The 17,015-nt window shown below is 43.5% G+C and overlaps 1 protein-coding gene across 4 annotated transcripts in view; it reads left to right on the top strand.

Annotated features, from left to right (window-relative positions):
• Positions 1–2,002: 2,002 nt before the first annotated feature.
• The window catches only part of CUNH6orf89 (chromosome unknown C6orf89 homolog), a 48,975-nt gene continuing 33,962 nt past the window's right edge, over positions 2,003–17,015 (top strand). For 2 of the 4 annotated variants that reach the window (XR_003549413.1, XM_006148628.3), the window contains exons 1-3: positions 2,003–2,169; positions 15,098–15,305; positions 15,746–15,956. Coding sequence is in view for 3 of the 4 variants with exons in the window: in XM_006148628.3 (XP_006148690.1) it covers positions 2,168–2,169; positions 15,098–15,305; positions 15,746–15,956 (421 nt within the window). In the remaining variant the exon portion in view is untranslated. Of the gene's footprint in view, positions 2,170–6,955; positions 7,033–15,097; positions 15,306–15,325; positions 15,410–15,745; positions 15,957–17,015 lie in introns of those variants that run through there. The other 2 variants (XM_006148629.3, XM_006148631.3) reach the window with 2 other exon arrangements.

Raw genomic sequence — 17,015 nt, 5'->3', positions numbered from 1 at the left:
AAATGTTCCTGATCCAAGGGATGTTGTTGACTACATTATTAGACTTAACAATTCCTGATGGTGCAACAGTAGGACTGACACCTCCTCTAAGATCACTGAAGAAGAACTAGATTTCATAAAGTCTCAACATCTTGGATTCTCCTAATTTAGGTAAAAAAAAAAAAATTCTGGGTCAGAGCTATCACCAGACTGCTTTCTGTATAAAACATGCAGGGAGCACCCAAGGTATTTTGCAACACAACTTAATGGGAATAAGTTATTCTGCCATTGAGATGAAGTGGGAACTTGGGTACTCTCTCCAAGATTGGATCCATTCTTATTCTTGTTTACCAAAAACCTCATCCTTGCCCAACCTGCATTTGACTCTTTATTTATTGAAGCCACTTTCAGCTCACATGGTTACTGCTTTAAATGTCCCTCCACTCTAAAGTCATGTAATATCACTATCCATCTGACTCCATCCTCTTCTCTCTCCTTTTTTTTTTTTTTTTTTATAATTTGTTTTTTATTATAAATTTTTTTTCTCATCACAACACACATATGAATTTTCCATCCAAAATACACTGTGCATTGGCTCTCCAATTTTTTTTAAGAGAGTTTTGTTACAGGGTGTAGGCTCTTGCCAGAGAGATACAGAAAGCGAGAAATTATGACCCCCACCCCAAGGGGATGGCCATGCCACAATCCTTTCTCTCAGAATTTTGGGCAAGCATGCGCATGCACCTGGTATGAGTTTTAAGCCACTGGGTCTGAAACTCAAACCGCAGTTGCAGTCAACTGCTTGGGAGTCCAGCAACATAACCATTACACCATCTGCTAGTTCCCAGAAGTTCCTAATTTTAATGCATTTCCAGTGTATCAATTTTATCCCTTACAGAGCATCTGAATTCTGCCTAGCCACATTTCAAGTGCCCAGGAATCACTTGGCACCTGTTTTAGACGGAGAAGTTTTAAAGTCTTTTTTTTAAGTAGATCTACAATGCTTCTAGAATTTATGTTGGTGTGAAGAGTCAAGTTTCATCTTCTTCCTTATGGATACACAATTGACCCAGCACCATTCGTTGAAAGCATTACCCTTTCCTCACGCTTCTGTTGCACCTCTTTGCCATACTGTGTATGTGGTTCTGTTTTGGGACTGTTTTACTAGTTTCCCTCCCTTTGCATCACGACCACACTGCCTTTGTAGCTGTATTATTCTTTGTCTGAACCCAAGAGTACTTTGTTTGTATAACTCTTGTAGAAAGTGGTTAAGAGTTGTTATTACAGGAAGAAGAGAAATCCGGGTTCAAATCATGGTCCCCACCACTCCGTGTCGCCATTATCCGAGCAAGTTAACTTCTCTATAAACCTCAGTTGGTTAGTATGAAGGCAAATGTGAGCTATTTATGTCATGGGATTGCAGAAGTGGTTTCGCAAGTGCAAAGTGCTTCGTAACGTCTGCAACAGAATAAGTGCTCAATAAAACTGAGTTGGCAGAGTATAAATCTGAGTTATTTGCTTGTCTTTCAAACTAGGAGCCCCTGTCGCTTAATGCCTAATATACTGCCTGGCACGTGGTGGGGGACTCAATAAACGCTTGTTGTGGGACCAGCAGATGGCGCGAAGGTGACCTGGCTGGACTCCCAAGTACTTGACCTCCATTTGTGTCCCGGGACCCTGTGGCTTAAAACTCACGCCGTACCCAAAATCCCGAGAAGAGACTGGAAAGGACTGCAGTGTGGTCAACCCTCTGGGGGTAATTTCTCGCTTTCTGCCTCTGTTTCTCTGGCAAGCGCATTTGCCCTACAGCAAAAATCTCTCTCTAAGAAATAATAATAAAAAATAAGTAAATAAATAAATAAACCCTTGTTGAATGAATCTGTTCAGATAAAGTCTGCATCTCCCAGAGAAAAGAAGAGCTAAACGAGAGACATACGCCAGGGGGAGCTATAACGCGTGTTCTCCAGATCTCGCGAGAACGCCCCGGCGCGCCCCGACGTCGTGCGTTCTGTTTGCGGTGGAAGCGCGGAGCCGGAAGGAGGAGCTACCCTAAGGCGCGAGGTCTCCCCTGAGTTGTGCAAGTTGCTTCCGGGTTTCCCTCCCGGAAGCAGGAAGTGTCGGCCCATCCTCCTCGCCCGGCGGCAGCTGTCCGCGAGGCGGGAGGAGCCCGAGGGGGCGCGGGCCTCGCATGTGAGTGACTGGGGCCCGAGGCCGGGAGGGGGGAGGCCGCCCCGTGACAGCCTGGCCGTCGTGACCGTCGGCGACATCCTCGCCCGACCCGTCCGTCCCTCGACGCTGCTGCCGCCTCTACCCCTCCGTTGATCCTTTTAATGAACCTCACGCATTTTAGAGCTGACATCACTCCCCTCTCGCACGGCTTCCCCGGGGTCAGCTCCCCTAAGATGCCTCTCTTTCTCGAGCCTTGGCTGCGCCGGAAAGAGCCCAAACAAGGTCGACCCTGCTTGAACCTGTCTCGCAGGCATCAGAGCGTTGTCCAGAACAGGAGCGGTGCTGCCCACGTCCAGATAGCCCTGCCCTTTGGCGGATTTTTTTTTTTTTAATCGAGAGTAGATTCCCCGCCCCCGCTTTGAAACATCTTTTTCTAATAATTGAAGAGCAAAAAAAAAAAAAAAAAAAATGTGGGCTTGGTATGCGTGCGATAAATCTGACATCTCGGATTTCAGAAAGGAATATGACTTGGTTTATTGACAAGAGTAAATGAGCTGTTTGTAATAACTTTTTCGGACAAGGAAATCCGCCTGCCTTGTGTTTGTAGAATTTTAAGACTGTTAACCTTGCAGGTCACATTTCTTTTTTTTTCCCCTTGGCGGGAGAGCTGGTATAGCTTTGGTATTCATGAATGTGTTTCTTTTAAAATATTGAGTCATCAATCACCTTAATTATACTAACTACTTCCAGATCCTTAATATTCTATAACTTTTTCTAAAAATACATTTTGTGGTAGGTCACCTGTACTTGAGGGACAGAGAGAGAGAGAGAGAGGAAACGTGAAAGCACTCACCAGGGGGGTGGCCATGCTGCAGTCCTTTCTCCATTCTCCTCTGGGAATTTTTGCTAACAAATGCACACGTACCTTGTGTGTTTTTCAAGTCGCCCATCCAGAACCAAACTGGGCAGTTGGCCATGTGGGATCCAGCCGCCTTAACCTCTGCCATCTGTTGGCCCCTCTATTCTGATTACTCATTGGGTAGTTCCCATGGTAGACTCTTTAAGGGTAACTCTCCCTTTTATTTCCTTATTGGAATTTGAGTTATCACGTGTCCCTCTAAAAGACAATATGTGATTCATCTTTGCTACATTCAAGTTTTAACTGAAGGTTCACGGTAGCCCAACTTGCCTACCAGAGAGATGGCTTGTTTGTCTTGTCAGGCCTTTTCTGTCTTGGACTGAAATGTTTTCCAAGATATCTAAATCCCTGTTCTTCCACATTCACTCTAGAGCACCAAAAAGAATGTGCAAGTGCTAGGCTCATCAAAACCCTCACCAAGCCGATGCAATAAAATAAGAAAAAGTAAAATGTGTATGTAGACTATTAGTTACATTCAATTTGTTTGAGAACAGAATGATCCCTTCTTTTAGGTCCTTTCTGTACATTTGTTTAATATCAAGTTTTATGTCCAAGATGAATTTCCATGATTTCTTACGGGTTTTTTTTCCCCCCATTTGTTCTATTTTCAGGAAACTCACAATTTGGTGTAGGGTGAGAGATAGGGAATTAGGTGTAATACAAAGAGAATTGTATAATGTTCAGAGAGCAAAAATCTAGGTTGAGATCTTAAAGAGTTCATTTATTGGATGAAACATTGGGGGCTAGACTTTTTAGGCAGAAGTTGTGTATACAAGAACAAACAAGGAAAACTGTGACTGTGTAGTGTGAGGAAGGACTCATGAGAAATGAGACTGAAGAGTTAGGTAGTGACCCTGTCACATAGGGCCATGATAAGTCATTTAGACTTCATCTTATAGAAGATATTATAGAAGGATTTAATTTGACAGAACATTGGAACAGATGTTTTATGTATGTTATTTTATAATCCTCTTAGCATTGTGGGATAGATGTAATTATCTGCATCTTATAATGAAAACTAAGGCTTAAAGAGGATAGATAATGTCTCATGGCTGGACAGTAGGTAGAAAAATCTAGAGGTTTTTTTTTTTTTTTTTTTTTTTTTAATGCCAGCGAGCACTTGTACTTGTCACAGAGAGACAGAGGGAGAGGGAGAAGGTACCCCCAGAGAAGCATAGCCACACCACTATTCCCCCTTCATTTTGCCATTCCTGGCAGAATTTGGGGTATGCATGCACATGTATGTGTTTCTCAAGTTGCTTTGCTCATAGGTTGGGGGGGGGGCATACAGCAGCGGCCTTGCCAACATGCTGAGCTGACCAAGGCTGTGCTCAAAAGTTGAAAGCTCAAACATCCTGGGGCCCCACTGGGTCAGACTCCTCCAACTAAGGAATCAAGTAGGGGGAAAGAAAATTTAGTATTACTGTGGAGATGGCTCTCAGTGTTGAAGATTAAGATATATTTAGAGGGGGACCAGCAGTTGGTGTAATGGATATGTCACTGGACTCCCATGTCGTTAAACATGGTTCGAGTCCTGAACCCGGTGGTTTAAACTCACGCCAGGCGTGTGTGTGTGCATGCCCAAGGTCCCGAGAGGAGAATGGAGAAGAGGGGATTGTGGCGTGGCCATCCCCCCCGGGGGGGTGATTTCTTGCTTTCTGTCTTTGTCTTTCTGGCAAGCGCACGTACCCTATAGCAAGATCCTCTCCAAAAAAAAAAAAAAAGATATATTTAAAGGATTTTTGAAACTTTCTTTCTGAACTATAATGTTTCACCTTCTTGTTTTAACTAGGCGAATCGGTATTGTATTTTAGAGTTGCCTGACTAGCTAGATTTTCAAAAAGCTATTAACTTTCAGGGTACTGTCATATTGGTGGTCAGGACATACTTCTATCAATGAGGATTTAATTCTCTATTAGGGCAAAGAAGTTTACATGTATTCTAACCTCTTATCTTAACTTGTTTTCTACTTTGATGTTTTTATTAATGAATTCTGTCTGAGTTGTTCTGTTAGCTTATATCCCTCCCGCTTCTTCATAGACTAACACTCAGAAGGAATTGTGGAGAGCATCTCGTCAGTGCTGTCAGTTGCTTCCTCCTGTTCCTGGAGGACTCCTTCAGAATGAAACAGCTCCCTGGCTTACTTCTCATAGGCCTCTCCTGAAAGCAGGATTTTCCAAACCTCAGCACTTTTAGTATTTGGACCAGGATATTCAGTGTTGTAGGGGACTGGCCTGTGCATTGTAGGACATTTAGTCTTGACCCACTAGATGCCAGTAGTATCCCTCCAGTTTTTATGTGTTTTTTTGAGAGGTTTTTGCTATAGGATGTGTGCACTCACCAGAAAGACAGAGAGAGACAAACAGAAAGTGAGAAATCACCCCCCAGGGGGGATGGCCATGCTGCAGTTTCTTCTCCATTCTCCTCTCAGGATCTCGGGCATGCAAGCACACGCACCTGCCATGAATTTAAGGCATTGGGTCTGGGACTCGAACCGCAATCAACTACATGAGAGTCCAGTGACATAGCCATTATGCCAACCGCTGGTCCCATTATCCCTCCAATTTTGACCATCAAAAATGTCTTCAGGGGACGGCAGTTGGCGTGGTTAGGGTCACTAGACTCCCACATGGCCGACAGTAGAACAAAGCAATCATGGCTTGCTTTCTCTCTTCCCTCCTACCCCCTCTGTCCCTCTCTGACCAAATTGAAAATAAATAAGTAAAATTAAGTAAAAAATTATTATTTTTAAAAAAATAGTCTTCAGGAGGCCAACAGGCAGCCTAGTGGTTAAGGTGCTAGATTACCATATGACTAACTGTGGTTTGAGTCCTATACCTAGTGGCTTGAAAAATCACTGTGTGGGGACCAGCAGTTAGCGTAATGGCTATGTCACTGGACTCCCATGTAGTTGACCACAGTTCACGTCCCAGACCCGGTGGCTTAAAACTCACACCGGGTGCATGTGCGTGCGTGCCCAAGATCCCGAGAGGAGAATGGAGGAGAAGGGATTGCGGCGTGACCGTCCCCCCTGGGGGTTGATTTCTCACTTTCTGTCTCTCCGTCTCTCTCTGTCTGTCTGGCGAGCACATGTGCCCTATAGCAAAAATCTCTCCAAAAAAGAAAAATCACTGTGTGTGTGTATGTGTGTGTGTGTGTGTATATATATATATATATATGTGTGTGTGTGTGTGTGTGTGTGTGTGTGTGTGTGTGTGTGTGTATGTATGTGTGCATGTGCATGCATGCCCAAAATCCTGAGAGGAGAATGGAGAAGGGATTGTGGTGTGGCCATTCCCCCTAGGGGGAGTGATTTCTAACCTTCTCTCTCTTTCTCTTAGAGGTTTCACCTTAGGGCGTGTGTGCTTGCCAGAGAGGGAGAAAGAGACAGTGAGGAGAGATAAAGTGAGAAATCACCCTTCAGGGACAATGGCTACACCACAATCTCTTTTCCTCCATTTTCCTCCAAGGAACTTGGGCATGCACACACACACACGCCCAATGTGATTTTCAAGCCACTGGGTCTGGAACTCAAACAACAGTCGGCTATGTGGGAGTCCAGCGATGTGACCTCTGCCATCTGCTGGCCTTCTCACTTTCTCTCTGTCTCTCTGTGGTGAGTGCATGCACTCCACAACAAAAACCTTAAAAATAAATAAATAAAAAGTCTTCAGACATTGTCAAAGAAGCAGAATCACCCCTAGCTGGGAACTACTGTTCTTAGAGCAGTTTCTCAACTGGGAGAGTGCTTTCAGTCATCAGGGAAAAGGTTGAAAACCGCTGCACCGGGCTCCTCTCCCGCAGGTTCAGGCAGTTCAGTGTGTCCAGGGTGGCGCTTGGTACCGTGACTTTTACAACTCCACAGTGACCCTGCCTGTGCCCTTACAGGGCTGAGCTGCTGTCGGAGACAGGCTCACTCTTCTGAACCTCCTCCTGTGGCGAGAGTAGGAGCTTCCTTCCTGGAGGTAAATGGAATGCCATCAAGCCTCATCTGATTTCACTGAATCTCATCTGTGATCCTTAGCTGTGACTTTGTGTTTGTTTTTTGTTTGTTTGTTTTTAAGGGACTAGATTTTCATTGTTGTTTAACATATCCAGCTAGATGCCAATTGGATCCCACTGTGACCATCGGAAATGTCTACAAACATCCCATATGTCTCCTGGGGGAGCAGAAGCCCCTGTGGTTTACCACCACTGATCTAACCACGCCAGGAGGAGGACTTAGTACTAAACTCTGTCACCAAATTGGGGCTGGCAGATGGCAGCCGGTTAGGGCACTGGACTCCCACATGGCTGACCACGGTTTGAGTCCCATACCTGGTGACCTGGTTTCTCACTTTCCCTTTCTCTCTCTCTCTAGTCACATTTTTAAAATACTGATAATAAATAAAATCATACTTTTTTTTTAAAGAAATGTCACCAAATTACTAGTAACTACCTTTCCAGTGACTGGAAAGTGTGTCACAATCCCTGAGAAGGATCGAACACTATTCAGTGTTAGGGTATCATTGTATAGTTAAATAACCAAAAGAGAAAACAAAACCAAACCCTGTTGCTTTTGCATTACAAACGAGTTCAGTGAGATTTTTATTGCTATTTTATTGCAGAGGTTTACAAAGGTTGCAAAGCAGTCATGCAAAATTGATGATTGTTGGTCTTCCTTTTGACTTAACCTGTCCCATATCCCCTTCACGGTTCTCTGAAGAGGACATGAATGTGATGTTTTCTCCTGCCCCTGAGATACCCGCATGTGCCCCTACTTCCCAACATGCATACTTAAACTTTTTTTTTCCCCAAAAGGAATTTGTTCTAGAATTCCTTTCCAGAGTCTTTCCTTTCTGATTCTCTGCAGAGTTTTAATGGATTTTTTACTAGATATTATTAGATGACTTATTGCAGTATATTTAAATGGACATTATCTTTGTTTGCTTTCTTAGAATGTCTTTATTAAACAGGAAAATGCTATCTTTGATATTACTGGTTACAAAACCAAGATGTGAAAAAATATTGTAAGTTATCACTGAATTCTTCCTGAAGGAATCATCATAGCCAGTCAGGTTTCAGTTCTCAGCTGCTCAGTGGTGCTAATAAAGGGGCACATGTTGGGGAGGCAGCCTCCCCGTTACTTAAGGGAGGTTAAAAGCACAGGCCCTCAAGTTCACACTCTGGCAAGTTAGAAATCTTCCTGAGCCTTAGAGACCTCTGTGAACTTGAACTTGCGAGATGGATTAATCATACCTACCTTCTGGGGTTCTGGTCATGATTCACTAAGATGTTTCTAGAGTTCTTAGCACAGCACCTGGGACACAGGGAGGTAACCGGAAGTGCTAATACAGGAGTACAGTTGGACATGAATATTTAGCTTCTAATGTGTCGAATTTTTTTTCACTTCCAAAATTGTTCATACATTTGATCTTAGGGCTCCAGAAAACTTTAAAGGCCAGTCATCGATTTTGGGAGGTGAGGAAATCAAGTGACAGCCAAAATCATTTCATTGGTAATTGGCAGAGCTTGGATGAAAACTCTGGCCTCTCCAATTTAGTGCTCCTTCCATTTTTTCCAACTGGGACATATCAAATACAACCCTATGGAGAACCAAAAAGTCCTTCCCAGTGAGAGTAGCAGATACTGCCTGACTTCCTCCCTGTGTGCCGTGACCATCCACAACTGCATGTCTCAGACTCACTTCGAACCCAGTAATATTTAAAGGTAGCTGGGGGAGGGGGGCAACCGGTGGCATGGTGGTTAAGGCGGCTGATCCCACATGGCCAATTGTGTAGCTCGAGTTCCAGACCCAGTGGCTTGAAAACAAACTAACAAATAAAACACATGCATGTGTGCGGATGCCCAAATCCTGAGATGATAATAGAGGAAAAAGGATTACAGCATGGCAAGCCCTGTAGGGGGTGCGTTCTCACTCTCTTTCTCTCGGTCTGTCTGTCTCTGCCAGGAGAGCGCATGTGCCCTACAGCAAATTAAGAAAAAAAAACAAAATCAGAGAAGTTATGGAATTTTGTGAGTACAGAATTAATACAGGAAAAGTTTGGAGAATGTGGAAGAGCACAAAGAAAATAACAGCCAGCTATAATTTTATCTCCTAGAGATCGTGTCCTCCTAGCTTTATTTATTTATGTTTCTTTCTTTTCATAATTTGCCACAGGCACAGGCGCGAGTCTGGGAGAAACGGGCAGGGGTGAGAAAGCGCTCCTCGGGGATAGTGACCACAGTCCTCTCTCCTCTCTCATTTCTGGATTGCATGGACAGGTGCCCATGTGCCTTCTAAGCTGCTGGATCTAGGACATGAACTGTGCAGTCGGCCACGTGGGATCCAGCTGCCCCAACCACCATGCCACCAGCGGCCCATACTCCTGACTTATTTTAATTGGAGAGACAACATATTAATTTGTTTTTTGTGGTTTTTTTTTTTTTTTTTTTTTTTTTTTTTTCCTTGCTAGTATGGCTTCTTTTCTTTCTTTCTTTTTTTCCTCAAAGGGTGCATGTACTTGCTGGAGAGAGAGAGAAGGAAAGCTAGAAAGCATCTCCCGATGGGGGGCATGATCATGCCACAATCCCTTTCCCTCCATTTCTCCCTCTTGTTAGAATTTTGGGGGCACACACAGTAGAACTGTGATGGACTCTGTTGGGAGTCCAGTGACGGAATCCTTACGCCACCTGCTGGTCGCACACCCGGCTTTCTAGGGCACACTAGGAATGCGATCTGGGCCTCTTGTGCTGGCTTCAGCCTGTCGAGTGGCAGCATCTACCTGTATATGTTTCCATGTCTGGGCCAACCCTGAATATTAACAGTTACTTCTCTCCACTCTTTCTCCTAGGCAACTGCCAGTTAATCTACTTTCTGTAGAATTGCCTATTCTTGATTTTTAAAAGTTACTTATTTAACTTTATTATTATTCTTTTTCAAATTTGCTATAGGGCATGTGTGCTCACCAGAGAGAAACAGGAGAGAGAGAGGGAAAGTGAGAAAGCAAGCCACCAGGTTCGGGACTCAGACTGCAACTGGCCATTTGGGAGTCCACCTTAACCACCATACCACCTGCTGGCCCTGATTTTTTTTTTTTAATATTTGCATAATCATATAATATGTAGTCTTTTGTGACTAACTTCTTTCACTTAACATAATGTTTTCAAGGTTCATCCATGTTGAGCTAGTATTAGTGCTGTATTTCTTTTTATTAGATAATAGTGAGTGCATTATATGGTTATATCGCTTTATCCATTAAGTTCATGTACACTTGAGTTACTTTTATTTTACTGCTATTATGAATAATCTGGTTTGTTTGTCTTTTGTTTGTTTTGTTTTTTTGGAGAGGTTTTTGCTGTAGGGCACATGTGCTCGCCAGAAAGACAGAGACAGAGAGACAGAAAGAAAGAAATCACCCCCCAGGGGGATGGCCATGCCGCAATCCCCTTTCCTCCATTCTCCCCTAGGAATCTTGGGCACTCATGCATACACGCCTGGCGTGAGTTTAAGCCACTGGGTCCAGGACTCGAACCGCAGTCAACTACATGGGAGTCCAGCGACATAGCCGTTATGCCAAATGCTAGTCTTGGTTTGTTTGTCTTTTAGTGTTTTGCTTTAAAGTGCATGTGCTCACCAGAGAGAAAGAGAGAGAGAGTGAGAAATATCCGAATGGCTGTGCTGCGGTGCCTTCTCCCGTCTCTTGAGATTCCAGGTATGCTCGCACACACGCCCACCTGGTGTGATCCTCGAGCTGCTGGGTCTGGGACTAAAACTGCTCAGCTGGCCATGTGGGATCCAGCACCTTAACCTCCATGCCACCTGCTGGCCCTCACGTATATGTTTTTATGTGGACGTAAGTTTTTAGCTTCCTTGGGTACATACCACGGAGTAGAATTGTAGGGTCACGTGGTAACTCTGATTTTTTTTTTGAGGAACTACACAACTTTTCCACAGTGGCTGCACCATTTTACATTCCCACTAGCAGCATACGGGTTTCAGTCGCTCCTTGTACTTGTCAACATTTATTATCTGCCTTTCTGATCTGTGTTGTTCCAGTGGATGTGAAGTGGTATTTAATACCACCCTGAACCCGCCCAATCTTGTCATTGTGGTTCCGATCTGCTTTTCTCTGATAGCTAATGATATTGAGCTTCTTTTTATGTGTTTCTTGGCCATTTGTATATCTTTTTTTATGAAATGGCTATACTTTATCCATTTTTTTTTCAAATTGGGTTATTTGTTTTATTATTGATTTGTGAGAATTCTTTATGATTCCAGCTGCCAGCCCTTCATCAGATGCACAGCATGCAGATCTGTTCTCTTGTGCTGTGAGTTGTCTTTTCACTTTCTTGGTGCTATTATTTGCAGCACAAGAGTTTTTAACTTCTAATTTTTTTTTAAAGAGGTTTTTTTCTATAGAGTGCATGCGCTCACTGGAAAGAGAGAGAGAGAGACAGAGACAGAAAGCAAGAAATCACCTTTCCCTCGCCCCAGGGGGAATGTCCACACCGCAATCCTTTCTCCGTTTCCTTCTTAGGATCTTCGGCACGTATGTACATGTGCCCAGCGTGAGCTTAAGCTGCCAGGTCCAGGACTCGAACCATGGTCAACTATGTGGGAGTCCAGTGACATAACCGTTACAGGGGCTTTTCACTTTAATAAAATCTTTACTTTTTCTTTTGCTGTTCATGCTTTTAGTGTCACATTTAAGAAGTCATTGTCTAATGCAAAGTCAGGAAGGTTTCTCTTTGTATTTTCTTCTGCAAGTATTTTACTTTTAGCTGACAAATTTAGGTCTGGTCCACTTTAACTTCATCTTTTGTATAAAGAAGGGTCCAACTTTATTATATTTTTACATGTGAAAAATATAAATACAGGGACCAGCAGTTAGCGTAATGGCTATGTCACTGGACTCCCACATAGTCGACCATGGTTCAAGTCCTGGACCCGGTGGCTTAAACTCACACCAGGCACGTGTGCATGTGTGCCCAGGATCTCAAGAGGAGAATGGACGAGAAGGGATTGTGGTGTGGCCATCCCCCCGGGGGATGATTTCTCGCTTTCTATCTCTCTGTCTCGCTCTGTCTTTCTGGTGAGTGCACATGCCTATAGCGAAAACCTCTCCAAAAAAAAAAAAAAGATACTAAAAATAAATAAATAAATATTGTCCCAACAATACTTATTGAAAATACACATCTTTAAATGGAGTTTGCACAAGGTCAGTGGTTAAGGTAACCAGAGCCAATGTAGCTGACAGTGATTCATTTCCTAACCTTGCAGCTTGAAAAACACATCAGGCACATATGTGTGCATGTGCCAAATTCTGATGGGATAAAGAAATAGAGGAGAAGGGATTACAACATACCACACCCCATTGTGGGGGGTACTTTCTTCCTCCCTCTCTATTTCTTTTTTTGGTGAGCACACATCCCCTCTGGCAAAATAAATAGATTCTGTGCCATTCTTCTACCTGAATCTTGAAATGAAGGCTTCTATGGTCTTAAGAAAAACATTTTGATGAGGCAGGCAGATGGCGTGGTGGTTAAGGGGCTGGACTCCCATGTGGCCAGCTACGGTTTGAGTCCCAGAGCAGCTTGCTTTCTCACTTCCTCTCCCCCCCCTCACACTCTGGTCAAATTAAAAGAAAGAGAGGAGGGACCAGCAGTTAGCGTAATGGCTATGTCGCTGGACTCCCATGTAGTCGACTGCGGTTCGTGTCTCGGACCCAGTGGTTTAAAACTCAAGCTGGGCGCGTGTGCATGCATGCCCAAGATCCCGAGAGGAAAACAGAGAAGGGATTGCAGCGTGGCCATCCCCCCTGAGGAGTGATTTCTCGCTTTCTGCTTTCTGTCTCTCTGTCTCTCTCTGTCTCTCGGGCGAGCACACGCACCCTATAGCAAAAACCTCTCCAAAAAAAAAAAATTAAAAGAAAGAGAGGAGAGGAGAGGAAAGGAAAGGAAAGGGGAAGAGAGAGAGAAGAAAGTTAAATAAAATAATTTAAAAAAAAAAGTGACTAGCAGGTGGTGTGGTGGTTAAGGCGCTGGACACTCCCACATGGCTAACCACAGTTCAAGTCCTGGACCTGGTGGCTTGCTTTCTCATAAAGCCTGCCCCCCCTTACCATAGCTCTCTCTGGTAAAATAAGTGAACGAATAAGTAAAAGTTAAATAATTCTTTAAAAAAAAAAGAAAGAAAAACACTTTGAGCAAGAGCATAGAATTGAGAAAAAAAATATACCCCTTTTGGGACCAGCAGATGGCGTGGTGATTATGTCAACCACAGTTCGAATCCCAGGGCCAGCGGCTTAAAACTCACACCAGGTGTGTGTGTGTACATGCCCAAAATCCCAAGAGAAGGAGGGATTGTGGCATGGCTATTCCCCTTCAGGGGGGGTGATTTCTCCCTTTCTGTCTCTCTGTCAAGCACACACGCCTTATAGCACAAAATCTCTCTTAAAAAAATAATACACACACACACACACACACACACACACACCCCTTTTAGTGTGGATAGTTCTTCCCTTCTCCCCTTTCCTCAGTTCCTTCAAGTCTGATTCCATGTCTGTTAATCAGCCATTAGAAGTGTGTTCTGATTTAATTGGTCTGTGTTGGGGCCGGAACATGAGCACTTACTGAAAGCTCTGCAGGTGATTCTAATGTGCAGGCTGGGTTAAGACCTAATGAACATTTAGTAGTCACACAGAGGACCAGACAGGGAGCTGTCGGGAGGTACACTGCTGGAGGAAGAAATAGGGCGACGTGTGTGCTGGGTTGTGGCATTTCAGTATCCTTTTCTCTGCTGGAGTGACCTAACTTGTCCTCTACCCTACAGAGGGCAGCATCTCCTTACTAAAAGCATACACGTGTGTACCATGTTCGTGCTTTTTGAGGTTAGAAGCACTTCGGGAATGAAGTATGTGAAGTAAGAGGACCCTGAGCGTTCAAAAACACACAAGCCCAGCCAAAGAGACCGTAACCCCCTAACCACTGGTCTTCCTCCTGTATATAAAGAAAAATGCTGTTCCGAAACGGAGGCATTCAAGCATCTTTTGTTTCATTTGTTTAGTTTTGCTCTAGGGTGCTCGTGGAGGTTGGTGGATAAAGAGAAAGTGAGAAACCACACCTGGCAACCCTGGGGTGGGAGGATGGCCACATAGCAGTCCCTTCTCCATTCTCCTCTTGGGATTTGGGCCACGCGCATGCACATGTACCCAGTGTTTTCTCAAACCTCCACTTTGGGAATCAAACGTGCAGTTGGCCGTCAGCTGCCCGGCCTCTGTGCCACCTGAAAGCCCACACAAGCATTTTTGAAAAGAGCTATTTCTTTTACAAATGGTACAGAGGGAGCTCTACTTTGCACTTCAGTGTTCATCTTCCTGTCCGCTGTGAACCAAGCTGACTTTGAAATGAGAAGACAGGCTGAATGTTGAAACTAGTAATAGATCATAGGTCTTTTAACTTTATAAAACACAGAGAGAATGTTTATTATCTAAAATTGTATTTGTGGAAAAGCATGAGGACCGGAAGCTGCGAGGTCTGAAGAGCTCCCGTGCCATGGTTTTTGCATTGTCTGAGATCCTTACTCTACCAGGAACAAACTTTATGGGTATTTTCTTTGCAGTTAATTGCACCTTCCGTGGTCAGTTCCTACTCTTGTCTTGCAAAAAGGGTTGTCTGGTATATTTGGAAAGAACTCATTGACTAACAACACTGTCCACATTCCATTTATTTTAGTACCTTACCGGAAGTAGATCTGATGATTAGTTTCAGAAATCTTACTGGATATCATTAGTGCTCCAGGGTCCTATTAGGGATTGACAGTGCTCCACGCCATGCTCCTCAAAGTGCTGATCTGTAAACTGGTGCCAGCCCACAATAAAGTAACCTTTAAAAGCTTACACAGCAGCTTGACGTCTTCTTGATACATTCATTGTCATAAAACTGGTCTTTCCCCACGATTGGTTAGGAAACACTGTTCTGGAGGAAGTAGCGTTGAGGAGGAGATACTGTAAAGAAATTGTCTTTTCACGTTTATTTTCCTTCTCTCAGGGATTTTGTTTTGGAAGACATGGATCTTGCTGCCAATGAGCTCAGCATTTATGACAAACTTGCGGAGACGGTTGACTTGGTGAGACAAACAGGCCATCAGTGTGGCATGTCAGAAAAGGCCATTGAAAAATTTATCAGACAACTGCTGGAAAAGAATGAACCTCAGAGGGGGCCACCCCAGTACCCTCTCCTAATAGCTGTGTATAAGGTAAACATGTGTTCTGACTTGGAAACTGCTTGGAACACAAACTCTTCAGCATTCTTCCTGTATGTTGTTGTTGACAGACTCCACCATTGAGCCTTGGTTTTTCTGTGAGTAAACTGGCCTTTGCTTTTTGTGTTACTAGGAAATCTGTTCTGTTATTAAATGTCATAGACAAAAGCTGTGTATTAATGCTTAAATTGTATTTATGTGTGTTTCTTCATGGTGCACATAGCCCCTGATTATATGATAGACGCTTGATAAGCCTTGCGGTACTCACAGTTCTCACATTTTAAATGCTTTCAGAAGTGAGTGTAAATTGCTTGTTTCTGATAAAGGGTTAGTTGTTCAGGAGCACTGGAAATGAAGAGGTCTGTTTTTTCCTGGCATTAAGGTTTTTTGTTTGCTGGGACCATCATTAATCCTTTCCATGTCTGTCTTTGTAGGTCCTCATAACCCTGGGATTGATCTTGCTCACGGCCTACTTTGTGATTCAGCCCTTCAGCCCACTAGCACCGGAGCCAGTGCTTTCTGGAGCTCACACGTGGCGCTCACTCATCCATCACATTCGGTTGATGTCCTTGCCCATTACCAAGAAGTACATGCCAGAAAATAAGGGTGTTCCTCTGCATGGTGATGAAGACAGACCTTTTCCAGGTAGAATGCTGTATTTACTATTTTTAAAATTTTGTTTAATTTTATTATTATTTTGTTTGTTTTTAAATTATTTTATTTAATTTTATTTATTCATTTATTTTCATTTGACTAGAGAGAGAGAGAGAGAGAAAGAGGGAAAGTGAGAAAGCAAGCCACCAGGTCTGGGACTCAAACCATAGTCAGCCATGTGGGAGCATCCAGCACCTTAACCATTACGCCACCTGCTGGTCCCGTGTTTTGTTTTGTTTTTAAATTATTTATTTTTCTTTATTATCATCATAATCTTGTTTATATCACATTGGATTGCATATAACTATACAGTGTATTACATTGCTTTTTCTTTTCTTTTTTTTTTGAGAGGTTTTGCTATAGGGCGCGTGCGCTCATCAGAGACAGAGAGACAGAAAGCGAAGCGACACCCCCCAGGGGGATGGCCACGGCCGCAATCCCTTCTCCTCCATTCTCCTCTCGGGATCTTGGGCATGCACGGACACATGCCCAGTGTGAGTTTAAGCCACCAGGTCCAGGACGTGAACCGCAGTCGACTACATGGGAGTCCAGCGACATAGCCATTACGCTAACTGCTGGTCCCATTACATTGCTTTTTCAAAAGGGAATGCCATGCATGTCAATACAGAGACATTAACCTCCCCACTTCATCATTCAGTATCTTTTCCTTGTTTTTCCCAATCATTATTATTATTATTCCAATTGTTTTTTTAAACAGTCAATCACTATTTCTCATTTTGCTTGTAAAAAAACTTTACCCATCATGAAATACTTCTCAGACCAATCCAGTTGAGAATACTATACATGTCTTCATCAACAGGTAATAAGCCGTATCTGTTTCCCACTAATGTCCTGCCTCTCTATTTGTTCTCTGGCTATCTTTCTCTATCCTCTTCTCTTCACCCCGCTATTTCACACTGCCTTATTCTCTTTAAGTACTTTACTGCTTTTATGTCCTCCAATATTTTGGTCTCTACCATAGAGTGTGGATAGTCAGTATATATTTAAGTGGATACATACAATATCTTTCTTTCATAGCCTGGCTTACTT

Source organism: Tupaia chinensis, unplaced genomic scaffold (genome assembly GCF_000334495.1).
Source record: "Tupaia chinensis unplaced genomic scaffold, TupChi_1.0 Scaffold000238_1, whole genome shotgun sequence".
NCBI lineage: Eukaryota > Metazoa > Chordata > Mammalia > Scandentia > Tupaiidae > Tupaia > Tupaia belangeri.
This window is presented reverse-complemented; position numbering and strand designations above follow the sequence as displayed.